A 26,815-nucleotide genomic window follows, 5' to 3' on the forward strand; every position below is an offset into this window, starting at 1 on the left:
TGCATGTGTGCGTGTGTGTGTAAATCCCTATAGACCCTTCATAATGTTACTGTCATGCGTGACAGCGGCCAAGTCATGAAGCTGTGTGGGTTTATGTACATTCTATTGGGAGCTATTATAGAACTTCCTCGTCATATTGTACACCTGAATTCATTGGAGTTATTAATGGGTGAAGTAATGGGTCAGAACTTGATGTTATACTGTGTGCAATAAAATAAAACTTTAAATCACACAAAGATACACAATACAGTACCTTCATAACTGTTGTCTGATTCTCTAGTTAAGCGTTCCAGGTACAGTGTGAATTGTTCGTAGAGGTGAATTGGGAATTTGAAACAGACAGATACTGCAGAGTTAAGTAATGAATGGATAAAGGAAGGGCATGGATCGTAATGGTTAAAGGAGAATTCCATTCTAGAAGGCTTACTTACCTTTATTTGTAGTTGTTACGTCCCCAATAAAGAGGTCCAGGTGTTATTTTGTGCAAAAGTGCATTATTGGCTATTTCCCCTAATATAAGCCCTCAATGGGGGTTGGGTTTTTGTGCTAATTCACTTATTTCCATCGAAATAAGTAGTAAAGTGTGCCACTCGGGATACTATTTATATTTTGAAGAGAGGATATATACAAAAGATATTGTTTTTTGAGCGATGGAAATAAGCGAATTAGCATAACACCCCATAGCCCTGTTCAATTCAATGCAATTCAATGAATGAATGAATGAATGAAATATTTATTTTTGTGTCATGCCACTTTGGCCCATCCCATATGGGATTATATGACACATTTCACAAAGTACATTGAATACAACTGACAGTCCTTCCTGTTCATACATATTTGTAATGCAATTCATTGAGGGCTTATGGTAGGGGAAATAGCCAATAATGTGCTTATACAAATTAACACCTGGACCTCTTTGGTGGGGACGTAACAACTACAAATAAAGGTAAGAAAGCCTTCTAGCATGGAATTCTCCTTTAAAAGGAAGCATTAATAATGGAACAACATGCTTCGCATCACAACTCAGCCGTACCGAAAAACTAAATTGTTGAGCTAAGCAGACACACGCAAGCAAACATGTGTGCACGCACGCACGCACATGCATTATACGCAATCCGTTTTTGAAGGAAGCAACTGCTGTATCTATTTGAAATAGTCTTGCAGGCCCTGCAAGCTGCGGGCCCTGGAGTTTATGCTCCAGTAAATTCCATTGTTAAACCGGGCTTGCAGGGGACACTTGTTACAGGTAACCTGACCTGACCTAAGACAGTATAGCAGCAGATGTGTACATAAGGTGCAGCAGTAGAGACTGTAACAGTTATAGAACATACTGTAGGCATAGGCATAAGGGATAGGCATAAGGAAATGAATGAACACAATCTGAAAGTCTAATTCACATATACTGTATAGTAAATATAGACAGTATAGTGGACCAGAAAGAATACAATAGTTATCATGCCAAAATTGCCAATATCAAAGGCGGCCGTATATAGCTGAGTGGGTAAAGAGGTTGACTTGTCACTTGTCTGATAATCTGAAGGTCACTGGTTTGACAGTAACATTATGACGGGTCTATAATTTGATATTTGGATCACCCATCTACAGTAACATGTTGAAGTGTCCCTGAGCAAGACACATGTCCCAACTGAGTGCAAAAAAACAACATCTGATCAAACCAAATGCAAAAAGTATTTCTGAGATGCCCAAAAACAGACAATGATTTGTAGTCAAGTCAAGATTCAGTTCTTTCTTTTCTCAACTTCTTCAAAAGTTGAGTCTCTGGAGCTGTGAGGTTTTTAAGCAACAGGAGGGTTACAGTTAAGAGATGGACTTCACAGTGTTCAAAGACAGCTTGTGTCAGGTGATTAAGGACCACACTGGGAGCACGACTGATTAACTATCCATGAGCAGATGGTTATCAGATGAGGCTCTCCATCAAACTCTCTCAGCAGGACAGGGTTCACTTCTGGATCAGGCTAGATCACTTACCACTGACAACATGCTGCCTGGGACAACAAGCAGAATACCATTCAGCTTAAAACCACTTAAAACCTAAACATAAACAACTCTTTTAGTCTACACCAATGTCCTTTCTGAAAATATTCATGTATAAAGAATACATTTTAAGTGGTCGAGAACACTCTTACCGAGATAAGAGAAAATACAGTCCACACATTGCTAGAAAACTATATAAAAAAGTGTGAATATCATTTGATAAAATGTATATTATATGTTTTAGAGTAATGTGATTGGATTATTAAAATCATGGGCTAAAGAAATAGGCTACTCAATTGATCTAAATTATTGTTGTGCCAGAAACAGAGAGAGAGACAGTGCAGCACTGTTGCCTGCTAATATGAGAGAGGGAGAGAGAGAGAGAGAGGAGGGGGGAGAAGGGAGTTGCACCACTCAGTTCACATACATGTGATTTTTTAAATTAATTTCGCTCCTATGCCACCAAAATGTGGAACGCTCTACCAACAGTCATTAAGACATGCGAATCCCTTGACTCCTACAGATGGCTGCAATTCGAAACTGGCCCCCGTAAAATCTAAATCCTCCACACACCCCTTTCCCCCCCACTGTTTATGTTTTTTGTTTTCCTTTTTACCTCCTCTATGATGATTTCCTGTTTTTGGCTATATAGAAGTAGAAGTGTATATTCATATGTCTCTAAATGTTTTGATGAAATGAAAATGGTGGGCGTAATGCTTTATGGTGTTGTCCACTCACAGTTAACAGTTTTTGTAATGTACTTCAAATGTAGGCCTACTGTAATTCTGCAAACTTAATCAATCAATCAATCAATCAATCATTATATTTGTTTGTAAATGGTCTTACTTTGATTGTCTTACTTTGACAAGATTAATGATGTGATGTGATCATCTCACATTTGAACAAACCACAGAGCTTTATCCATGCAGTGAATGGCCCCGCTGCCCGCAGGCCTAGCCTGGCTAATAAGCCAGACTAATATCGCACAACAGTGCGACGGCTGATTCGGTCTGGCTTATTTGCCAGGCTACCGCAGGCCCGCACCCACACACCTACACGCGCGCGGGCACGCACGCGCGCGCGCGCGCGCACACACACACACACACACACACACACACACACACACACACACACACACACACACACACACACACACACACACACACACACACACACACAGACCTAGCCTAAAATTAGACTCGTGGATGTTTTTTTTAATCTATTTTGACGCTACCGTCCACCCATCCATTACACGTGTGACAACACTCCCACCATGTGGACAATTTTAAGACGTGCAAGGAAGCCTGCAACGTGGCTCATTTTATTATGACGTAAATATTTACCAATTTAACCACACGAATAAATAAAATATCACTATCTTAATTACGTTTGCACCTAAATAAAATAAATACTATGGAATAAAATATACAAGGCAAACAAAAAACTATGACCGATGGTACTGACGCATATGACCCGTAGTCCTTTAAAGAAGCGGAAGCTCAAATTTTACATCCGGGGTACTGGGGGTAGTTGTTTTACTTTTGGGACACTCTGATTTGTGTGTTTACTGTTTGGGAGTCGGGAGGGAGTCTCCCGTTTATTCTGTCTGTGAGCTCTTCATACATACATACACTGTTTTACATTGTTCCAGATGGATTACACAGCGACACAGAGTGGCTTCAGACAGCGTAAGTTACTATGCGTGAATTTGTTTTAAAGGCAAAACATTTCTGTCTGCATCCGCGCAGTTTGGTTCTGCTGCAGTTTTTTATAATTCATTCTTTTTAGAATTAGATCCGTAGGTGCGTCGGTTTCGACGGCCGTAACAACAGATCTACAAGCTAACAACCGCTAACGCCGCGACGGGTTGTTAGCTTGTAGATCAGTACAGATCTTACGGCAGGAGACGCTAACGTGAACGTCAGCTCAGTTTGGCTGGTTAGCTACTACTTTTAGCTACGTAGCGGTTCTCAAATGCTATATGGTTATGTTATATAATCGGTGACCTAATATCTAAAATAACTTAATTTAATGTAATAACTGAGTGTTAATGCTAGGTTTCAAATGATCTAACATGGGTAGACATTAGTACCAACCGTGCCCTGGACTTGTTTATTTGCTTTACATAACGTATTCCTTGCCTTGTAAACGTGGTAACGTTTATATGTTAACTAACGTTGTAGTACCATTCACTGGGAATGTATACTCTCAAACTACGGTATCAATGCATAATTACCAATGCAGTCATAAACATCCATTGACTGCCAACATGCATTATACATTCCAAATAATGTTACCAGTGAAAATAACTTGTCAGATGATCCTTTGTTGTTTTGGGATGAAGAGGAGAGGCACTGTACTGTTTTGCTTTGCAGAATGATGCAGTGCTGCTCATGTGATAAGAATGTGATGATGATCACTAATTCGGAAATTCCCCTAGAGAATTGGCCTAGAAATGCTCTTAGAGCTTCATTAAATTGAGTACAAAGATCAGGGAATACTGTTGACCCAAATACAGTAGAGTAGGACAAGTTAAAGAGTAAAGACATACATGTAGGCATTACTGGCAGGTGGGTCCACATGGTAGGCTTAGCTACACCGTTTGTATTGACTTGCTACTCAAAAAATGGTTTTACCTTACTCAGCTTACTGTATCTTATCACTGCTCAGTTGAAATCCTGAAGTCCATGCTGGTTTCATGATTAAGTTATCTGTAATCATGTGGCTGCTTGCTTGCCATGAATCACAAATCAGCTGTGAGTTTAACACCTTAGGGCAGGGGTGCCCACACATTTTTTACTTGAGAGCTACTTTCAACATGACTATTTCAACAAGATCTACCCACCAGAAAAAATATGATCCCATTGCTGGAAATAGTTTAACAATTTACCTGAGGGGGCACCCCTGCCTTAGGGCTTAGGCCTTGACTGTCCCTATCAGACCCATAGATAGAGTCAACTCATGACATGCTGCATCTTGCTGCAAAGCTGGATACTATGGGCTAGAATGAGAACTTTCACATTCCATTCTTACATTTACATTTTCTGACATCCCCCTCCATCCATTTCTTCTCTAGAGCCGACTATGCGTCTACGGAACAATGCTGCAGATGGTGCCCAACATGCCAGCCAGCTGTTTGATGATACCAGTGGTGCTGGGCCTGGTGCTCACAGCGGAGGTTACAGGTTGGGACAGCCAGTTATGTAATTGCTGTCTACAATATGTAGGATTTGGAGTCTGGGACCACAAATATTTGATCATTTTATGTTTATCCGTTGTGCTAATAGCCATAATGCAAGCTGACTGAGAGAAGAGCAGTTCAATATATACTGTAGTAAGGAACTAGCTAACATTGTCAAGCATCTTAAACAAATCACACACGTGTGAACTGAGTGGTGCAATTCCCCCCCCCCCTCTCTCTCTCTCATTAGAGACACAGCACTACCCCTCTCACTGTTTCTGGCGCCCCCTACTGCTATTATTAAGTCACATACTCGTGCTCACTTATACAAACGGGTACACACACAGGTACACGGACATTCCTGGTTGTAGGAGTGGTTGCACCACTCAAAAGTATGTAGTGTATGTAGTCAACACACACAACCGCTGTCAAACAGCATAACACTAGATGCTGACACTGTTGTACACTCTGATTCCAAGGCAACTATATATATATATATATATATATATATATAGTTGTAAAGGCTATATTGTCATCCAACCCCTGCCCAATACATTTTAAGAGGATACCATTTATTTTGTCAGTTTAGGCCTACTGCAGGTGACTTGAATGCTATATGGAGCAATGTTGAGTACAGGGCTAAAGTCCTACCAAAGTGTGCCTGTATTGATGGTATTGATGGTATTGGTATCTGTTATCATTAACCTGATTGAGGCAACATTTGCATGTGGATGGATAACAGAATATGTTTTTCCCCCACAATTGATGTCTTTATTGGTTTATTAACACCCCTAGCTTGCATTAATGACTTTTCATCAGGCTATTATTGTGGTATCTCTGTATTAGGGTAGCAACTAGTTGAAATTTGTATGTAATAAATAATGATAAATAAATTCTGTCGCCAATTATGAATTGCACTCAATCTTTTGCTATGTTGACAGGACCCCATTGGCCGGGCATGAAGCATCGGCGTTTGTTGGCCAGACACTCATGTCCGACCCCATGTCTAACCTGGCCATGGCATATGGCAGCTCCTTGGCTTCCCAGGGACGGGAGATGGTGGACAAGAATGTAAGATGAAGAGACAGGGTTATTTTATTTTTGCTATAGATTTCTTGAGGACCCTGATGATTACACTTTATTATACTTTAATACACTTATTTTTTAATACACTTTCATTTTATTACTGTTTACACTGTATTCACTGATTTACAGTGCAAAGTGATAATGCCACAATTGTTTTAGTCAAAGAATAATAACTGTGACTGTATGGATATTATTAAACTAAGTTCTCCCTGTGCTTTTGGTTCCACCTTATGAACCTTAAACATAACTTTAGCTTAACTGAAAAGCCCTCCGCATGGGGTAGTCTACAGTTGGACATCAATGGTATTACTCAACCAACACAACCACACAATATTGCCAAACTTGAATAAACAACAATTCGTCATTTATTTATAAAACACACTCGTACACAAACACACACACTCTAACTATACTGTGTACAGTTTCCTAGACCGACCCGTGTCCACTCTACACGTGGTTGATTTTGCATTTATTAGCATGAGCTTCAGTAGTAGCAATAACGGCAGCAGTAGTAGTAGTAGTAGGTAATATACTGAAACACAAGCACAAAAGAAAACACAATAAACATCGGACATAACGACTGTGTAATAATAACAAATGAGTATAATATAATGGTAATTACGTCAAGTATATTTTCATGGACATTTAAACTCCATACTCACACACTGGACCGTCCACTCTGTAAACATTCTCTGACTGACCACAGCCAGCTTGCGCATGCGCACTGATGCCACACAACCCTTCGACTATTATACCCTTCGAATATTAACTCAAATAAACACAGGTCAAATAAGAACCACAGCCGACGCACGCTCGCGTTCTTAGTGAAAACAAATACTACTAAACATAAAGATATGTACACAAAATGATCCTAACATCTTAAAGCTAAGATAAGAATGTAAACATTGTTTAAAATTATTTAGAATAAAGTACGAGACCTCATCTCAACCACAAGAGGTCCTCGGCCACCCATAATTAACCAAACGGTGACTGTTTATGTGTTTAAGTTGGACAGATTCATCCCAATCTCTAAACTGAAGTACTACTTTGCTGTGGATACACTGTACGTTGGGAAGAAGCTGGGCCTGGTAATGTTTCCCTACATGCACGAGGTATGTCTGTGTACACACATGCTAATCCCAAGACTGTTTAGATCTTTTAAGCTACTGTATGTCAATTTAAAGTGTATAGATGTACAAGCTGTAAAGTCAATATTTACACCACGTTATAGTAATTAATGAAATCATTCTCCCGTCATGGGCCTTCTCAAAGTTTTACAAGTCTAAGATAAACATGTTCACAATGAATTGTGAGACTTTACAATGTAGAAACAAGGGGTACCAACTAGTGGTACTATAACTCTAGACAATAATCCATTTCTTGTATAAGCCCAACAGGATAAAAGTTTGTGAATGTATTTCAGAACTGGGAGGTGAGCTATCAACAGGACACTCCGGTGGCCCCACGTTTTGACGTGAATGCTCCTGACCTCTACATTCCAGCCATGGGCTTCATCACATATGTACTGGTGGCCGGGCTGGCCCTGGGCACACAGAATAGGTACACACACACACACACACACACACACACACACACACACACACACACAGGTTTACATGACATTGTTGAGAGACAGAAAACCTAGGAAAGTGAGAGGAGAGAAATGGAGTCATACTTCGGTTCTCGCAACTCGCAAGGAGTGTTATTGTCTTTAACTGGCTGAGCCACCAGGCACCCCTATTTCATTGTCCCATCCTTTCAGGATCATTGTTGCTGACATGAAGTTCGACCTGGTAAAAAAATTCAGATACATAAATACAGTGTGACGGTACATCATAGAACCTACCATGCAAAAATGACAATTGGACAGCCTCTAGTAAAAATACATTTATTGATCCAGAGGTAAATTCTATTGTCAAAGCAGCACTGTAGTAAGTCTATATAACTAACAAATTAGCAGCATCCGTTTTTATTTTGGACCTCTAATTGCATGTCCAAAATGTAATATGGATGCCAGGGTAAAGTGTTTCAAAATATTTACCTCTCTCCCTGTCTCTTGGCACATTCACACTAGGATCTTTTACTGTGATTAAAATGAATCCTGGAGCGTATTGTCGGAAAGTGCGCTTTGTTTGGGCCTGTGTGAAGAATTTGAATGTCTGTGCGGGAGGAAGTAGAAGGCATTATTACACAGCATAAAGATGTCCCGTGGACAGACGTGATCTAATGAAGAGATAGAAGCCCTTATCGCAATATGGCCAGACGATCACATTTATCTTAATGCTGAAGGTTACACACATACAAACAGGATATTTATGAATGAAGGTGATTTGGTTCCATCGCACATTCGCACAATATTGCATTAAAGTAAAGAGTTTGTGCTCGCAGTATGCAGTAAAAGTGGTAGTGCGGGTGATGAGAAAGGTCACATGGTATGACGACCTGGACGCAATATTATTTGGCAGACCAAAAAGCAAAGAAGATCATGAGCCCAGGTCTATCTGGAACTCGAGAATCCTGACTGCTCCGCTGATCTGGAGTTGGATAAAAGTGGTAGGTTTGTTTGTATACTGTAGACAGTTAGGCTACTCCTATTAATTAACCTACCAGGTTTATTTATGTATGTAGGCTAGCGTCTTCTTTACAAAACAAGTTTGTAAAGTTCTAGTGATCTGCTACGCACAGTCGCACACACACAGTAACGTCCAGTCCCCGACACACCCCCTGCATTCACGCTACCCTCACTTTAACGTCCTACTGTTACGCCGCACATAAGTATAATTTCACAACTATGGATTTGACTGTGTAGTTTATTAATTGATCACTTTAATAAAGTTCCCTGCTGCGATTGACAAAGCATAGTGTGCAAACACAAAAATTCAACAATGATGCAACTTCACCCGAACTTTGTGTGAATGTGCCTCTATCTCTGTCCAGGTTTTCTCCCGAGTTACTGGGTGTTCAGGCCAGCTCAGCCTTTGTGTGGCTGATCATGGAGGTGTTGGCCATCCTCCTGTCTTTATACCTGGTCACCGTCAACACAGACCTTACCACCATCGACCTTCTGGCCTTCTCTGGCTACAAATACGTTGGGTATGTAGGCAGTTTGTAGTGCTGTTGAGTGTTTCTTCTTTCTCCGAACATGACAAAAAAAGAAAGTGGTTGATTGTCACAGCATCAAGTGTATCAGTGGTGCTTACGAGTGATTCAATTTATGCATGTACTGGGTCAATCAGATAAAGGTCAGTCCCATAATCATAGTTCATAACAATCTGGCTCTGGCTATTTTCTCTCTTGCTTTTTGGTACCATTCTTGCTTGATGTTCCATTTATTACCCAAATTGTCATCACTGTGACTTTGATTGTCTTAAGTTGTTATAACATAAAGCATGTGGAGACTTGAATCACAGTGGATATGTGGTGTACAACATGACATTTCATTACTATACTGTGTTTGTCTGTAGGATGATTGTAGGCATAGTAGCAGGTCTGATGTTTGGGAGGTCAGCATACTACCTCTCTCTACTGTGGTGCTGTGTAGCCATCTTTGTATTTATGGTGAGTAGGGAGCCTTTCTAAAACATTCATCAAAATTGCATTAATAGGTTTAAACATTGAGCAGTCTCTGATGGCGCCTGCTGTTCTCCTTCACAGATCCGTACCCTCCGTCTGAAACTGCTGTCCGAGTCTGCAGCAGAAGGCAGGCTGGTGAGAGGAGCCAGAAACCAGCTGAGAATGTATCTCACTATGACTATAGCTGGAGTACAGCCCATCTTCATGTACTGGCTCACCTATCACCTCATCAGATAAGACTTGGAACCCAAGGCCAAACATTGTTTAAGTACTCACACACACAGAAACTGGACTTGGATGAAGCACAGGAGCCAAATTATCTGGGTAATATTGCTTCTCCACCCACACACACTTGGCTCGCGAGTCTCCCATCCATGGAGAAAAGACACTCACACAAATAGAACATTCAGAGACCTGTGGCATTACCTTTTGCCTTTTTCTTCCACAGCACAACCCAGTGTCATTAGTAATGCTTTTTCTATCGTCTCTTTTTTATGTAACGGTGTAGAAAATGTTTGTATTATCACCTCGCTGAAACTGGCTTTACATGTTTTTGTATACCGTGTAATTATTTGTAATTAAGTTTTTTTAGAGATATTTATGTTTGTATGTACAGTACATGTATTACAAAAATGTTGCTGGGGGGTTGTTGGCGTCTGTGAAATCTAATTAAGTAATGTTCTGAGCGCATGGGACGGAAGCACAGTAACCACTGGTGAGCCAAGCCGTCCAATCCTCACTAAGAGAGAATTTTAAGAGTCGAATAATCTTAACTTGTTGCTTTTTGTTGTGTACATGAACCCTAGCGTCCCTATTCAGGGACAGACATTCAGCAAGAATAAGTGAAGAGAAAAAAGGAAGTGGCCCTTGTATAAGAGACCTAGGGGAGTTGTGAAATCTGTTAGTTTTACTGACTGGAAACTTTGAATAGGAACGGCAACGGTGCAAAGCCTCAATTGAAGTAATACATGATTAGATCGGATGAGTAATCTTATACTGCTTTTAAAGCAGAAAGATTAAATAAAGGGAAAAGATTCAACGTCTGTGAAGGTTAGATTTGTGTTTTTCTCTTGAGATACTTGAAATACTTTAATGACTATAATGGTGTTTCATTCTGCATCAGTTGTTGATTCACTATGTCACTTTACATAACCCTGGCATGTGATTTTAGGGAAGGTATCCCTTTGCCTAAAAACAGTACATTCGCAACTTTAGGAAACCCTGTATAAAAGGGGCAGTGCTCAACTCATGTTAACTGATGTTCAATAGTAAAGCTTGTTTTTACCAAAATAACAAAGTAATCATGATGTGCCATTATGCAACTTATTTTTGTCTGTTGGTCTGTCATGCTAAGGAGCACACGTACAACATTGTTAATCTCATTGAAATGAAAGGCAGAACTCAGACACTGAGTATCGTTTTGCCAATACAGAAAATGTCAGTGTGTATGATGAAGACCAATATAAATTAACTTATTTTAAAAGGTATAATTTTAACAATTTAATAGCCAATGCCGTTTACATTTACAAAGGTTAATTGTCCCCAACCCCTACTGTAAAATTAGCCTAAATCCTCCCAGGCTATAGAATGTGAATATTGTTCTGTTAATGGCACAATAAACTCAACTCAAGACTGATGACAGTACTTTGGTGTTTATTTTTGAATGTTAGTCCTTCCATATAGCTACGGCAGACAATGTATTGATCAACAGATGCAAGGGAATTGTGTAAGCAAATGCAGATATCGGACCAAACGGAAAAATTTTATTCTCTGCAAGATATACATTACATCTTCATTATGATAAATCAGACTTCCCTTTGTCCCACTGCACATGGATTCAGTGGTTTCTTTCAACATGACTGTCTGGACACGGATCTCTCTCTTGGAAACAAGTCTTTCCAGAGCCTGAAACTATCAGCTACATTTAGAATTTTAGATGATTCGATTGTGATACAAATGCAACTCCTTTCTTGCCTGCATCGTCATCTTTCTTAGACATTAGAAATAAAATGGAAAATATGTAACACAGCTATGGTCACTACAAACTCAAATAAACATTGTAATCAAATACAAAATTGTCAATAGACTGCGTGGAAGAGATACATTTTGTAAAATAAAAACGTGTGTCATAATGGCTATAACTTCCATCATGTATTTTCTTAAAGGGATAGTTCAGATTTCTTTAACTTAAGTTGTATGAAATACTTGCCATTAATATAGTGGTTGCAACTGTATTAATTGATTGCCAGAGTCCTGTGGTGGGAGTTCTGCTCTGGTTTTAGTGAATATTAAGTAGTTCCGGTCATTTTGTGGGGGGCACTGGGGCCACGCAGTAAAAGTAAATTTATCCACAAAACGAACGTAATTTGTATTGGTGACCTTTAAAAAAAATATTAGCATGACTTTCGTTGAACTTTGACCCCTCTATCACATGGAACTATTTTTTGGGCGTAGTGATATGGACACAAAAAACATAGTTCTGTGTGATAGAGTGGTAAAAACAGAACGAAAGTTGCACTCATATTTTAGAAATAGGTCAACAATACAAATGACGTTAGTTTTGTCAATTCATTTATTTTTACTGTGTGGCCCCCAGCACCCCCCACAAAATGACCGGAACTACTTGATATTTCACCAAAACCAGAGCAGAACTCCCACCACGGGACTCGGGCAATCAATTAATACAGTTGCAACCACTATATTAATGGCAAGTATTTCATACAACTTAAGTTCAAAAAATCTGAACTAACCCTTTAAGCATTACTTTGACTCAGTCTACACAGCATCATTCCACCCAGAAGCCTCTCTTGTGGTTGATGGCTACCATAAGCCTGTTATGCATTGTCCTCTTGACTGGGTATCTCTGGTAGATGGGCAGCAGTAATAGGGATTGGCAGGTAAGGGATTCTGGGAAATGTAGTTCAGTACACTTGGGCCGTACAGCAATTTTCATCTTGATCTGGTCCTTACCCAGAATGGGAACACGGTCACAACCTGTAAGGAACACTAAACACAAGCAATAAAAGAAAAACATATCACATTTAAAAGGAAGCACATTTTAGCAAATAACTCGTGAACTTTGACATTTAGCTGCCTTGAGTGGCAACAGCCATTTCTAAAAAGGTCAGCAACATGAACCATTAGTATTGAATTTCAATGGTCAGACCCATACTGGCTGACCAATATCTGAGCCTAGAATATAAATGGAAAAATACAAAAATAAATATCTCGGAAGTAAGAGCTAAGGACAGGGCTGATGGATCTTACTTTTAAACATGAGGAAAACCAGGGTTACGATTGTTCAAAGTGAATCAAAACCACAAGCAAAATGATACTTACAAAGGAAACCTTTCTTCTGATCTTCTGTCAGTTCTTCAAACACCTCCCAGAATGTAATGATGTTGGGATGATTGGGGTGATACAACCCCTCATACGCAGTGTTCTACAGTAGATGGAATTATGACAAACAATTTTGCCGTTTTATGTTTAATGCAACATTGTATAACTTAATGTAATAAATGTATCTAAAAAAGACACTTTTGTGAATGGAAATGACAAACAAGGCCTTTTAGGTGTCAGAAGTACATATACTCTGGCATTTGAAGATTGTGGAAGAGTTGTCTGGCTTCAAGAACAACTTTAAACTTTAAAAGGTCTCAAAAGTAAGTTTGCAAACAAACCTGCTTCAACACGTCCCAGTCGTAGGTTTCTTGTCCCACCGTCACTCTTTGTAACTCGTCTGGTCGGAATAAGTGCACCACATCTCTCTCACACACCTTGTAGAAGCCCCTCTTGAACTCCTCGAACACTTTCTCCACAGATGTGTTGAATGCATAGTTGACAAAAGCATCAACAAACTCCTTCCTAGTAAACAGCAGCCATTTATTGAAATCAATACAAATCAAGGGATCAACAAAATATAACCAAGCAATCGTGTAAATTGGTAGCTGCAGCACTGTATGAATGGGGAGCTGCAGACAAACTTGGAACGCTTTATATCCAGAATACAGAGTTAAGCAATATTACACGAGAGGGTGTGGTTTAACGTGATTATTGCCACGACAGTGATGCGGTCAGGAACGAGACGTAGTTGAGTTCCGCAAGCATCACTGTCGTCCATCACCGACTCCTTTACTTTCATTATCAAGTACTGACTATTGACTGATTCCCTACAACTTTGACGCGGCTGGGTTGACAGCATTGCTGTTGGCACAGGCATTCACTTGGCTTAACAACTCACTCAACAAGCTGCATACCATTATGCCAGAGTCAAAGGTAGTTATAGTCTGATACTGGTGAGGATATATGCAGGTTTACAGAGCAGTGAGATTCAGCAAATACTGAATCTATGTAATAAAAACATTCTACTCTATAGTACATACTTGTTTGAGCTTGTGACAGGCTTTCCCTTTTCTTTTGGATCAAGTTCAACATCACTGCCGTCCCATCGAACCTATAGAATACAATTATTAGATGTCCAATATCACAGCCCACAGCCCCACACCTAACTTGGGTCTACAGAAGGAATCTTAGAAAAGGTATATCAATATATTCATCAGTATGTGTGTACATTTATGGGTGGGATTGGTAAATGTATTTAGTACCCTGTCTGCATTAGCTTTTCAACAGGAACGTATATACATTTCCCCTGGAAAATCTATAGACCTCCAGGTAAACGTGCACTTGGTTCACTAACTTCACTTAGTATTTAGAGATATTGTACAACACAGGAACTTTACAGATGTACCTAAATTCATGGTGGGAGATTATATTGTACAACGCAGGATCTCTACAGATGTACTTAAATTCATGGTGGGAAACTATATTGTACAACATAGGATCTCTACAGATGTACTATTTTTATCGTGCAAAATGTATACATTTGGCCCTGGTGGAAATATATAAACTCGTCTGGGAAATACATATGAATCTATAAATTACCAGTTTTTTTCTATATTTTCTGTGACATAGATTGTGTATTATTATTGATTGATCATTCAACCTACCGTGAAAGTCATCAGCATGCTATCAACAACATCATCAGTGTAGTCTTCCAAGGTGCAGCGCAAACTCCTGAAGATATGTGTTGAAACAGAATGATGTATTCATTAATTTGTAAGTTTCTGCGACAAACATCACCCGACAAGCCCTGAAATGGAACCTCCAGATGTATTAATTAATTTGTAAGTTTCTGCGACAAACATCACCCGACAAGCCCTGAAATGGAACCTCCAGCAAAAAAGAAAACAAGGTCACCCCACGAAGGAAGGAGTATCGAGACAGAAATGGCAGAGTGGCAGAGAAGATTTGTCAACGGCCTATGCACCCTAGAGAAGCAAAGGGCTTAAGTCAAGAAAGAAAGAAAAACTTACTGTAGGTACTGAGGTGCCAATATTCTGCATGATAGAAACACATTTATTGCACCAGAGGTTTGGTGCAATAAATATGTATATGCCCAAACGCTGTATATTGGCATGCCCATAGCCAATTTTAATATATGATGTGCACTTTACCTAGGTTGTTTTATATTGTGTTTAAGCTTCCTTTAACTATTTAAAACATCATTGCCAGAGACTCCCATTTCCATGTGTGATATCCAACTCTGTGTATGATGCCTGTACCAAATGAGTGCCAGGTACAACATTCTTACTCTCCAACAATGGGTTCAAACTCCTTCATGTCGTCCAATGAGGGTTTGATGTTCAGCAGCTTTTTGAAGAGGACCAATGGGAAGGGCAGGTGGATAATGCTGTGGTTGAATAGAGCCAGGCCAACGAGAACCCCCAACAGGAAGTAGCTCTTCACCTCAACTCTGGACTGTACATAGATGTAGAACATGATGAGGTTGATCAGTAAATATGAAGGAATTCAGTAATATGAGCATGGGTCTAGCCAGGCAGAGATAGGCGTGCCATGGCGCACCACATTGTAGTTTGAAAATTAACTTTCTGAAAGTTAAAGAGATCTGCAGTACTACCCTCGGATTTGTTATATCACACATGCTCTCTTAAAAGAAAATTATGAATGTCACAGAGTCTCCCACTCATCATCTTACCTTGGTCGGGAACCAGGCTAGTGTCTGGGTCTCATTGTGCATGAACATATGGGGTACAGGGGCCATCAGCTCATCAAACACATAGAAGAAAAAGTCTCTTCTGTTGACATCAGTTTCCTTACAGTCATCCGTAAACTGCACCTATGACAGATACATGTTAAACTGTAAATTGTTACTGGCAGGTATGTTACAATATCGATCTCCATCATCAGTCTATAAAATCACAATTTTTGTGTCTGTCATAACTCGGGTACCACATGACTTAAAAGTGTGTCCCAGACGACCTGTGGTTGTGCAGTGATGAATGGAAATTAGCCGTTTGACCACCAGGATTAATTAATCGATCTATTGCGCATTGCCACGTTTTATTGCATGCAACCCTTATTTTGAAGAGCCAAATATCCGTAACCAGATGTTACAATGACAAAATGCTGTGTGTGGTGTCTTGACCGGTTGTTGTTCTCTCGGTCGGTGGTGAAAAAACCCGACCGCGACTCCGCGAGTATCACAGCGCCTGCTGTCTGCCGTTGAAAAACCTTGTTTTCACCAGAAACGACATTTGGAGATACAGGCCATTGAAAGCAGCACATAGATTGCAAGTGGATGCACGCATATCTTCAAAATTGTCCCACTTTGACTGTAACGAGAGGCAGCTACCGACGCGATCCGATCAAAATATGGATTAAAGAATATAAACCCTGGAAATCATAGGCTACGGTTCTCGCAGGCTGCACAACTAATTTTATCCTACGGTTACTACGGTTCTGGCGGGCTCCGTGTTAGAATAGACCAACAGTTTCAGAGAACTGAAAAACCACGAATATCTGTATCTGTCTGTTCGTGGGTCTGTGGAGGATGCGCTGAATCTCTGTGTTTGGGCCAATTGGGGAGGTGTTGACATTGGCTTCCCTGATTGGCCTACCCGACACATTGGTTTCCCTGATTGGCCTACCCGACACATTGGCTTTACAGAATGGCCAAGCTTTAAGTCACACTTGTGCCTGTGTGCCAAATTGCCAATATCAGGAGCATGTATTGTACAATGGAACTCCATGATTGGTGTATGCTCATGTACGTCATCAACGCTATTTGAGCCATTTCTGACGGTTTGGCCACAGGGATGGCCATATTTAGTCAGTTGTATGGTAGTGGGTATTGCACTGGGTAGTCTGTTAACGGAAACTCTGACGTACAATGGGTAACAAGCCAAACAAGTTAAAAATACATTATGTAAGTAAAGCTCAAGTTAAATTATTTTTAAATATTGGTCGCTCATCTCACTCAGCAGACTAATGTCTCTGAAACAAGACGTTTAGTATGGTATGCTTCACTGTGTTCTCTGGTACTGTTACCCGTCTTGCACTATGCTACATGTAGCACTTCTGAGGGTCTGTAGTCAGTGTTTATTGTATGTTGTATGTCTTATTTATAAAAATATTTTGTCTTTCTTTTTGCCACCTTGCTGATGGTGTTCCCTTCCCATTCCTAACCTATTGTTGGCGCCTCAATTTCCCCAGCGGAATTAATAAAGGTCTTATCTTATCATACCATTAGTTCCCCCCGGAAAGCACTGTGTTCAGCTGCACCTAGTTGTCTGAAAGTGTCCTCCACAAGGTGTAGCCGTCTTAGCTTTAGCAGGAAGACGTCCAGTCGCATTCGTCCAGTCCAGAATGCAGCCAATTGAAATCTCTGTAATTACAAACAATGGTACACTACTTATTCATTCTGAACCCTCCATTCAAGGTCATGCTTATAGTTACAGAAAAGCTAGGCATGTAGATTTCAACCATGTAGATTTATCAATACAGAACATGATTTACAAGAACACATATGTGAAAAAAGTACCGTAATTTACATAACGTCCTATACCATACCTTTGAGCATAATGCATCAATGTTGATCAACACCAACTTGCAATGGAGGGGAAGGACAAATGGGTAGCAGCAGAAGATTGGTGTGTCTGCCTTATCCCTCTAAGAAAACATCATAATTAATCTACAAATCACCTAGAAATCGAAACGGTGGAATTCCCCTAAAGCTAAGGTCGAGGAATTCATGCTACTTGTCAAGTCTACTGCAGACAAAAGTAGCCAAGGGTGAGGCTGTGGATCTACTATTTTCGGCAGGGGGAAAAAAGAGCAAACTAGAAAAAGTGCCCTTCCGGGCACAGGTCTCCACCAGGTTATCCACAGATCCGTGCAGTTAGAGGTAAAAACACTTTTCGGCCAGTTATAGCGCCACCTTGAGGCTGAGTTTAAATTGTTCATGTGGCATTTTGTCCTCGGCCTAGTGGGAATGTGGGTGCACAATTTCAGGGAAATCACGCGATGTGTTCATGATTTGCAGCATTTTGTTTGAAACTGAGCACTCCTGTGAACTTTGGAAGCCAATCTTAACCAATCAGGATGGAGTCTGATAAATCTGAAAGACCCGTTTCGTTGAATGGCTCTAGAGAGACTGTGTACCAATTTGCGTGATGTTTGGACAAAATCTGTAGGTGTACTGTGCAAAAACTTGTTTTGCACAAAGCGGCCTCCTGGTGGCGCTATAACAGGCCGTTCTGGAAAGTTTGGGGCAGAGGTTCATCGTTGGCATCCAGGGAGTGTGTGTGCAAAATATGGCATCGACCGGGTTAACGGTGGCCGAGATTAGCTGTTCACGGACACACGGACGGACGGACACACGGACGGACGGACACACGGACGGACACGCGGACGGACGGAGTGCAAAACATACTCTCACCACATGCCTTCGGCCTGGTGGAGACAACAAAGTACAGAGCCAAAGTGTACTATGTGTAAACAAAAACATGTTTAAACAACACTGATGATAGTGCTGTCAAACAAGTCTATGAAAAAGGTTAATCTCCAGCACAATTTTATACAATATGTTGTGGGGGTCCCTGCTTTATCAATCAAACATGATTTCTGTTTGGAGCCTTTGAGTACTGTTTATATGTGCTCTTTTTTCTAATGTTGCTTGTTTTCTGTATGGAGACTACAGATGAAAATTTGCATTCTTGCTAAATCCGGTGTATTTACACAGCATTGTATTGTGTGGTGTTCATTAATATGTGCTGTCCCTTCCAAATAAACGAGTAATAATAATCTCCATCAGGGATCCATGGCAAGACCCATGCTCTATGCCATAGTATGGAGCTGCTTTACTGTATATCCTTCATAGTTTGTAACGGGTTGAGTTGTTCAAAATATTATGTTTTTATGACATTAATAAAATCTTACCTCGAGAGTGGCGTTGTTGCACCCACGCCAAAGCATGAAATCCGTAATTGGATTCACATTACCAGAGATTTCTTCCACATAAAAGGTTCTCAGTGGGACCTTTGGGGACCCATGTTTGTTATTTGCCTGTAAAATCAAACAAAAACTAAAATTGGTCATCCAAGTTAAGCAAGGAAATGTGATCCCTCTCTTTTCTTTTCTTTTTTAGTTTTGTGGTTCCACTTGGGTGGGTTACAACTTACAACATAAGAAAGTTGAAAGGCAGTTGAATTATTAACATTTCTAATTCACACAGTTTATTAAACAAAACAAATGATTGCGATGAATGAGTACTAACTTTGAAGAGCTGTTTGAGGACTTTTAGCAGAGCGTTGAGAGTTTGACAGTTCTCTGGGTTGAGAGTTTCCAAAAAGCCATTTGACAGCATGAAGGACAGGGCGTTTCTGAACACCAGGATGACCCTCGTCAAATTGGGGGGCGTTAGAGAAGCCCACCAGCCTCCTGTAGAGGACAATACAACACACACATACTGTCATTTATCATATATTAATGCTGTCGGGCACCAATCGGGGTGGAGCCCAGTGGTGCAGTTCTACCGTTATATGCTATGTATGTACTGTAGTGTGCTTTGCAGAATTAAAAATAAAAGCCTATAGCCTACAGCCTACATGCACACATGTCATGCAGGGAATAAATAATTAATTATTATATACATTATACACTGGTTGGCTAAGTGCTGGGACTCGTTGGTGTGAAATCGAAGTCGGCGAAGTTTGTTCTCCGCATTTGACCGATCCATCTCTTGGTGCGGTGAGCCGCAGCCGTGCCGCGCATGTGAATAATTTGATTAGTTGATTTGACACCCCAATCCAACCCATTGATGCCGAGTGCCAAGCAGGGAGGCATTGGGTCCCATTTTTACAGTCTTTGGTATATGCTGGCCAGAGATCGAACCCCGACCTCCCAGTTTCAGGGCGAACACTCTTAACCAAGTCCACTGTCTGGTAGCCTCATGGTTGCACAACCGCCATGAGGATATGGATAAACCAAAGATTAAAATAACTAATTACCAAACAACAACCTGGAACTCCTGGAACACTAGATTTTGGCAGTAAGGAGATGTAAGACAGTGTGTTCCTGGGTCATTACTGTAGTGTAGGACATTGATGCTCTTGAATGGGAGAATGGGCACAATGTTTATATACTGTAAGTGTAAACTGTCTGTTACATATACATTGTTATACAGTACTAGATACATGTAAGCAAATATTTCACAATGTAGGAAAGTACTGGATATCTTGATAAGATAATAATAATAAATGTAATCAGAAATAAGTTTACCAGTTATATTTGGGTTTATCATGTCCCCATTCCCCAGGGAGGGACATGGAAATTACTTAGCATGTAGAAATCTATGAAGATAACAAAGAAATCTCCAGAACAATAAATGTACTTACTTAGTGTTCCCAAAGTCTTTTCATTCATGTCTGCTATACAGACGACCAGGGCCAGCACCATGTTCACACCCTTTTCCTCTTGGAGAAGAGGACATGTCAGAAGAACCATGAAGATCTCCGGTGATCTCAGGACAGTACTTGAAGTTACCAGCGTTATCAATAGTGGACCATTACAAAAATAGTCGATCTGTAACAAGTGGAACAAGGCAAACATAAGCAAAAATGTTTCTTGTCAAAAAACATTTGACGAGAATAGTTGAACAACAACAGTGGTTAAGGAAGCTCTAGCTCTTAACTGTTTGTTTGATCCATGGTACTCTCAGCATCTGGTCAAACGTCTGGGCAGCAGTGTCAACATCCACTGTTAAGGCATCTGTAGCTGATGGCGGACCACTGATTAGAGAGACAACATAACATGTTGAATGCAGAACCAACCACCAAATAAGTCATTGACCAAATTGGTAAAATTACAGGTACATTAAAAGTACTTTTCGGACCCCAAACATCTTCATTTAACGCCTTAAACTTGAAAACTTTAAGTTATAATGAACTTGAAGGCCTTACCCGTCTTTCGTGAAGCTAGCAACAATGCCTGAACTTGAATAAAACACCATTCTTATTTCTCTGTTGGATTAAAGACATATTGGCCAGCCTGTGAATACTGCAGTGATGAATATCAATTTCATGTGTGCAATGATTAGGAAATAACTTCATAGAATAGAATAAGTGTGAACCTCAGTGTCATTAGATTTAGTTGGTCCGTTGCCAGCCAATTTTGCAATTTCAGGTTGTCTAGCCTTCCGATTGGCTGCTCCCTCTCCAAGTTCTATTATGAAACAATATTAAGGTAATCATATCAAAGACAATCAAGATGCATTCAATCAATTGACATGAATCTCAACCAACAATCATCACAATGCACTGCAGAACATTATTGTCACAAGTTGAAAAAGGTTTAAAGCAGTACCTCAGGAGATGAAGCATAGGCAAAGTTGGTTTTCCATCCGGAGACTATTTTCATGTCTGTTCAAACAGATTTACACAATAAGAAATGTGTCATGGGAATCTTCCACAAGATTCCATGAAGGTTTAATACAATAGCAGGATTCATATTACTATTATTATTTGAATGATTGCAAATTCTAATTTGATAAATGTTCCTAATCCTAAATTGTCATTTGTCAACTATCAACTGACAGTTATATAATGTTTAGTTTACTTAAGTCAAATAAATGACCAAAGCTTCACCAAAGAACCTACGAAACATAACATACTGTAGAACCTTAAGTAGTTCAGGTACATTCTCGTAGTTCTGAGCATTAGTGAGGACAAAATATATGAAGCTGCACCCGTTGAAACTGGGTGAAATGCCCCTTTAAAAGAAAATGTGACCTTGGCTTTGATACCTTTGGCTTTGATTGTGGGTTTATCAGTGGTCCACGGCAGCTGAACCAGCTTGGGAGTCAGACTCCCTTCCAAGATACCAGTTCCAAGCTGACCTTTCTCCCCATTTCCAAAAGACCATAGTTGGCCTGAAGACACCAATACAACAGTATGGTAGCTGGAAGACCAAAACCACAAAAAAATAAAAAGGGTAAAGTGAAGACACAGTTATACCTTAGTAACCACCACTATCACTACATCTTATGAACCTATTCAATAACTGATAGTATATGAGTTAACCTAAACAAAATGAAAGATTTTACAATAAACAAAAACTACTGTCTTATCTCAAATAATGTATGATCATAAATACATGGGAGTTGCAGTGAATTCTTAGTACATACCTGCCACAGTCAATCTGTAGGGCGGGACCATCAATACCCTGTAGCTGTCTGGGTATCACTTCATTAGCAGTGGAGTTGTGCCCAAGCTGACCTTGACTTCCATCTCCAAAGGTGAATACCCTGCCATCCTAGGGTACAACATTAGGAACTGACAACTAAGATCATTGCAGTGTACTCTTATGTTAACATTCAACCTATTTAGCCATCTACATGGCAAAACATACTTGTGCAAATAATAGCAAACAACATTTAATTAAAACATTTCTATGAGATTCTATGAGAAGGTGAAGTGCAGTACCTTTGTTAAGGCAGCAGTGTGTGTCATTCCACAGCTCATGAGAGACACGTCTAAGGTTCTGAGGGCAGGTACTACACACACATTAAACCTGCCTGTTGACAAGAACAACAAATAATGTATACAGAGGAGTTGCTTTTTCCCTTATTTTTCTTTCAATTTCTGGGTCTACAATGGTATGTGGGTGTTTTAATTCAGTCTTCAGTTGTCTGTACCCTTCTCATCCACCCGGTTGAGCCCAAGTTGACCGTATTTGTTGGCACCACAGCAATACACCAAGCCTGGAAGAGTGAGGAACAGACTGTGCAACCCTCCTGCTGAGATCCGGCTCACTGCTGTCCCAGTCAAAGCGAGAACCTGGGCAGGTGACGGCTGCAGTGAAATGTCCTTCCCCAGACCCAACTGACCATGACTGTTTGAGCCCCATGAGAAAACGTCACCTGCTGAAAAAAACAAAGAAAACATCCGTATTATAAGCCATAACATGTACTTTTTGAGCACATAAGGAATCTTAACAATTACAAACAGAATTCTACTTTCGTCCAGTTTTGAAATATCTTCTTACTTTTAATTAAGGCCAAAGAATGGGATTTTCCACAAGCAACTTGCACCACTGGGATGGGGTCTGGTATCGGCAGGGGGACATGTCTGTAGGTTAGTGGAAATAGTTAAAAAGTTAAAATAAAACTCTTACATATTTTATACTGTATAACTTCTGATCATAATCTAATGGAATGTTGTGTGCCTTTGTTTTAGTCCATCTTCAAAAATCTACTTTATTTTAACCATTTCAAGTTGAGTTTTATTTAAAGCTTGTGATGTAGGGTATGCGCGTGACATCATCATCGCACCTGGAAGTTATGCAGGAACGCTTACTGAGTAGCCTGGGCACCATTTCATTTTGGAGCCGGATGATATGCTTTAATACGTCATGTTGTAGGCAATGGTTTGCCTACAACAAACAGGAAGAACAGGCGGCGACAATTTCCTTTTCCCTCTCAATAAAAGCTCTCGCTTACGAGAGCTTTTATTGAGAGGGAAAAGGAAGTTGCCACCGCCTGTTCGTCCTGTCTGGCGACTACAAAACAATACTACAACTTGACGTAACCACATCATCCGGCCCCAGCCCGGATCATACAGACTTTTGAAACAGAGAGGAGGCTTTCCTCCGAGGCGGTGGAAAGCCTGGTGATGCGAGGTTACTTACTGAGTGGCAAAAAACTACATTCTGGCCTTGACAGCCCATACATCCAAACAGAAAAGTCCTATCTGATTGCATTAAACGACTGCCACTGACTTTGCCACTCCATTTGCCACTCACTTAATGCATGCGCATGCCCTCTATACCAACTTTATTGGCCGTGCTTACCTCCGTGTTACCTCCTGACCTAGCTGACGCACCCCCCAGCGCTAAGTCTCGTTGTATTTGGCCGAAAATGATTTTTTTTTAAAAATATGACTATGGCAAATAATCACAGAATGTCACCACACTGAGAGACATACAGCTGCTACTCCCACAGTTGCTCTTACAACAGTGGTTTACCGGAATTTGCCGTTTTTGCTGCTAAATAACACCATAAAACCACCATTACCCTTTTCATGTCACGCACCCCCTAGAAGGCGTTCGCGCACCACAAGGGGTGCACGTACCACAGTTTGGGAACACCTGCTCTATACCATTTCCTTTTTATTATCAGTATCAAACATGAACACAGGACACAGTCAATCATACATTGCATAAAAACATTATGAGGAATTGCAAACTTCATACCCTCTTGGACCCTCTAGTGACGCCAAGTCAAATGCTTCTTGAGATAAGCGAAGGACAGACAGACAGACAGACAGACAGACAGACAGACAGACAGACAGACAGACAGACAGACAGACAGACAGACAGACACAGAGACACACTCACATTGAGTCTGCAAATATAGAGATAGATGTTCTATTAGGTCTTGCCTTGGTTTTACAATGTTGGGTGGACTATGGGGACAAGCACCCGGTTGTTCTTCACATTCTTCCCCCCAGTAGAACAGGGTTCCAGAGTAGCACACAGCCAGAGAATGGTCCTGACCACATGCCACTGTAAACACCCCACCAAGATCCTCCACACGACCTAAACACAAACAGTAAAGTGTTTGCAGGGGGGGGGGGGGGGGGTGTATACACAGGTACTGTATGTCATGGATTGGCAACCTTTTTGACAAATAAAATAAGTGCCATGTTTTTATTTTCTTGATAGTCAGACATGATTGTCCATGTACAGAACAACCTTTATATTTATTCTTCTACCATATTTTCTCTCTTATCAGAACATTGGTAACATTCTCCACCACACCCAATGCTAAGCCTAGGATGGAGGAAACGAAAGTGAAACCTAACTAGAGTAGCCTACTATAGACGAGTACAGTTTAAGTCCACACTGTTATCCATAATGTATAAATGATGGATAAGGGCAACTAGGACAACTAGGCCTTTTCGTGGAGGGGTCAGAATAAAATTTGGACTTAATTAAGTCCACATTTTATTCTACAGTTTAATAACAGTTTAAACTGTTATAGTACTTTACTGTGTGAGCTTAATTAAGAGTTAAGTTAAGACATAAACATTTAAACACGTTTGGATGGGTAAACGACAAACGTGCGCTTGCTCAAGTTGCCTGCGCCAGCAAAAAAAGCAGGTAACTGATAGTGTACAGTTTGTTACAGTAACAGGAGATGTACAGTAACCAAAATGCACACCATGCGCCTTTAAAATAAAAAGAAAGACGACATGAATGAGGATTGTGATTGGACTCACCTGGTATCTTTGGATCCGAAATATGCCGTCTGCCAAGCTGTCCTCTGGAATCGCTCCCACATGAAAAGACATCTCCGTTCCTAGTGACAAATAAAGTGTGCTTCTCCCCGCAACTGATTTTGGTGACATTGTCAGGGCAGCTCCATGGCCACTGGGGAACTGCAGGCACCGGCCACAGCTCGGTACTGGATGCGTTCTGTGGACCAAATTGTCCATATAAATTATCTCCCCAGCAGTACAGCAGCTGCTGCTCTTCTTTCTCCATGATGTAGCTCACTTTAACTGTCCGAGGCCTAGTGGACTGTAAGCACGTTTCTAAAGAATGGGCGTTCCCGAAGCTGTAGAGTAGACGTGCTGCTTTAGCGTTATTGATTGGCAGATCTAAAATTTCTCAAAGTGGGGTCTGACTGTCGGGGAACCCACCCACAGCTCACACAGGGGTCCTTGAAGCAAGTTGAGGGGGTTCAGTTGGGTCAGGTTTTCAACGGATTCCTCAAGGGAGTCAATTAAGGGACCATGCATGCACAAATTGCCAATCATGCCATGTACCTGGCTGTCAAACTAGTTCAAACTAGAAAAAAGTGCTCCTCGGGGCACAGGTCTCCACCAGGTCAGGTTGTGGGATATATTCCTCAGCCTAGTAGGAAAGTCTGTGAAAGATTTCACGTAAATTGCAAGCTGCGTTCATGATTTGAGGCTTTTTGTTTCAAAAGGGGTCAATCCTGCAAACTTTGAAAGCCAATGTTATCCAATTAGGATGGAATATGAAATATCGGACAGCTCCAACTTGAACACAAACTTCCGGGTAGTTTGGCTCCCATGAAAGTGTCCATGAAAGTGTCATGGCGCAGCCCTCATGTGACCACTCAAAGCTTCCTTGCTAAAAACCATCCTTCCTTTTCAATGTCTCCCTTTTGATACCTGTCCATTTAAACTCTAGACGGGCCTGCCCTAAAGTTATTACTGCAGCCACAGCCTGGCAGCCGGTTCTCAACAGGCCCTACCTGGGCCCTCATCAAACCCTGTACACTCAAGACACTGCCCCCGCTGCCACCCTTAGGGCCGATTCATACTCCTATTTTACCGCTGTTTCGGCGCTGTAGTGCCGAAATGATTACGGCTCGTCAGAAATTTTCAGTAGCACCGAAGAGCCGACTTTAGGACAGTACCCGCCCCCCGAACCTCAAATGACTACAAATTGTAGTATAGTAATAGTATGAATCGGCCCTAAGATCTCCATGTATGGAGCTGACCTGTTCTGACATTCCATATGTGATCTGACCTCATAAAACCGTATACACTCAAGACACGCTCCATATATGGCCAGTACAGAATTCATTTGATT

General features: G+C 40.8%; 2 protein-coding genes across 2 annotated transcripts; one reads left to right on the forward strand and one right to left on the reverse strand.

Moving 5' to 3' along the window:
- Nucleotides 1-3,554: 3,554 nt before the first annotated feature.
- yif1b (Yip1 interacting factor homolog B) lies at nucleotides 3,555-11,472 on the forward strand. Its single transcript, XM_083773845.1, has 8 exons — nucleotides 3,555-3,683; nucleotides 5,072-5,180; nucleotides 6,118-6,247; nucleotides 7,270-7,374; nucleotides 7,686-7,822; nucleotides 9,200-9,355; nucleotides 9,727-9,820; nucleotides 9,917-11,472. Exons 1-8 carry the CDS (start codon nucleotides 3,647-3,649, stop codon nucleotides 10,070-10,072), a joined length of 924 nt encoding a protein of 307 aa, XP_083629971.1. The 5' UTR covers nucleotides 3,555-3,646; the 3' UTR covers nucleotides 10,073-11,472.
- Nucleotides 11,473-12,596: 1,124 nt separating this feature from the next.
- Nucleotides 12,597-25,735, reverse strand: LOC310864566 (putative E3 ubiquitin-protein ligase HERC6; the record flags this gene model as incomplete). Its single annotated transcript, XM_083773255.1, has 23 exons — nucleotides 12,597-12,841; nucleotides 13,175-13,277; nucleotides 13,516-13,699; nucleotides 14,218-14,288; nucleotides 14,842-14,908; nucleotides 15,486-15,652; nucleotides 15,891-16,031; nucleotides 17,439-17,579; nucleotides 17,765-17,863; nucleotides 19,133-19,258; nucleotides 19,470-19,633; nucleotides 20,590-20,776; nucleotides 20,886-20,982; nucleotides 21,154-21,213; nucleotides 21,324-21,415; nucleotides 21,557-21,612; nucleotides 21,996-22,150; nucleotides 22,377-22,504; nucleotides 22,675-22,766; nucleotides 22,887-23,114; nucleotides 23,237-23,319; nucleotides 24,631-24,787; nucleotides 25,471-25,735. The coding sequence occupies 23 exons, from the start codon at nucleotides 25,733-25,735 to the stop codon at nucleotides 12,621-12,623; spliced, it is 3,084 nt and encodes a 1,027-aa protein (XP_083629381.1). The 3' UTR covers nucleotides 12,597-12,620.
- Nucleotides 25,736-26,815: the final 1,080 nt, after the last annotated feature.

This window comes from Protomyctophum parallelum (genome assembly GCF_964188405.1).
Source record: "Protomyctophum parallelum genome assembly, chromosome: 9".
In the NCBI taxonomy this organism is placed as follows: Eukaryota; Metazoa; Chordata; class Actinopteri; order Myctophiformes; family Myctophidae; genus Protomyctophum; species Protomyctophum parallelum.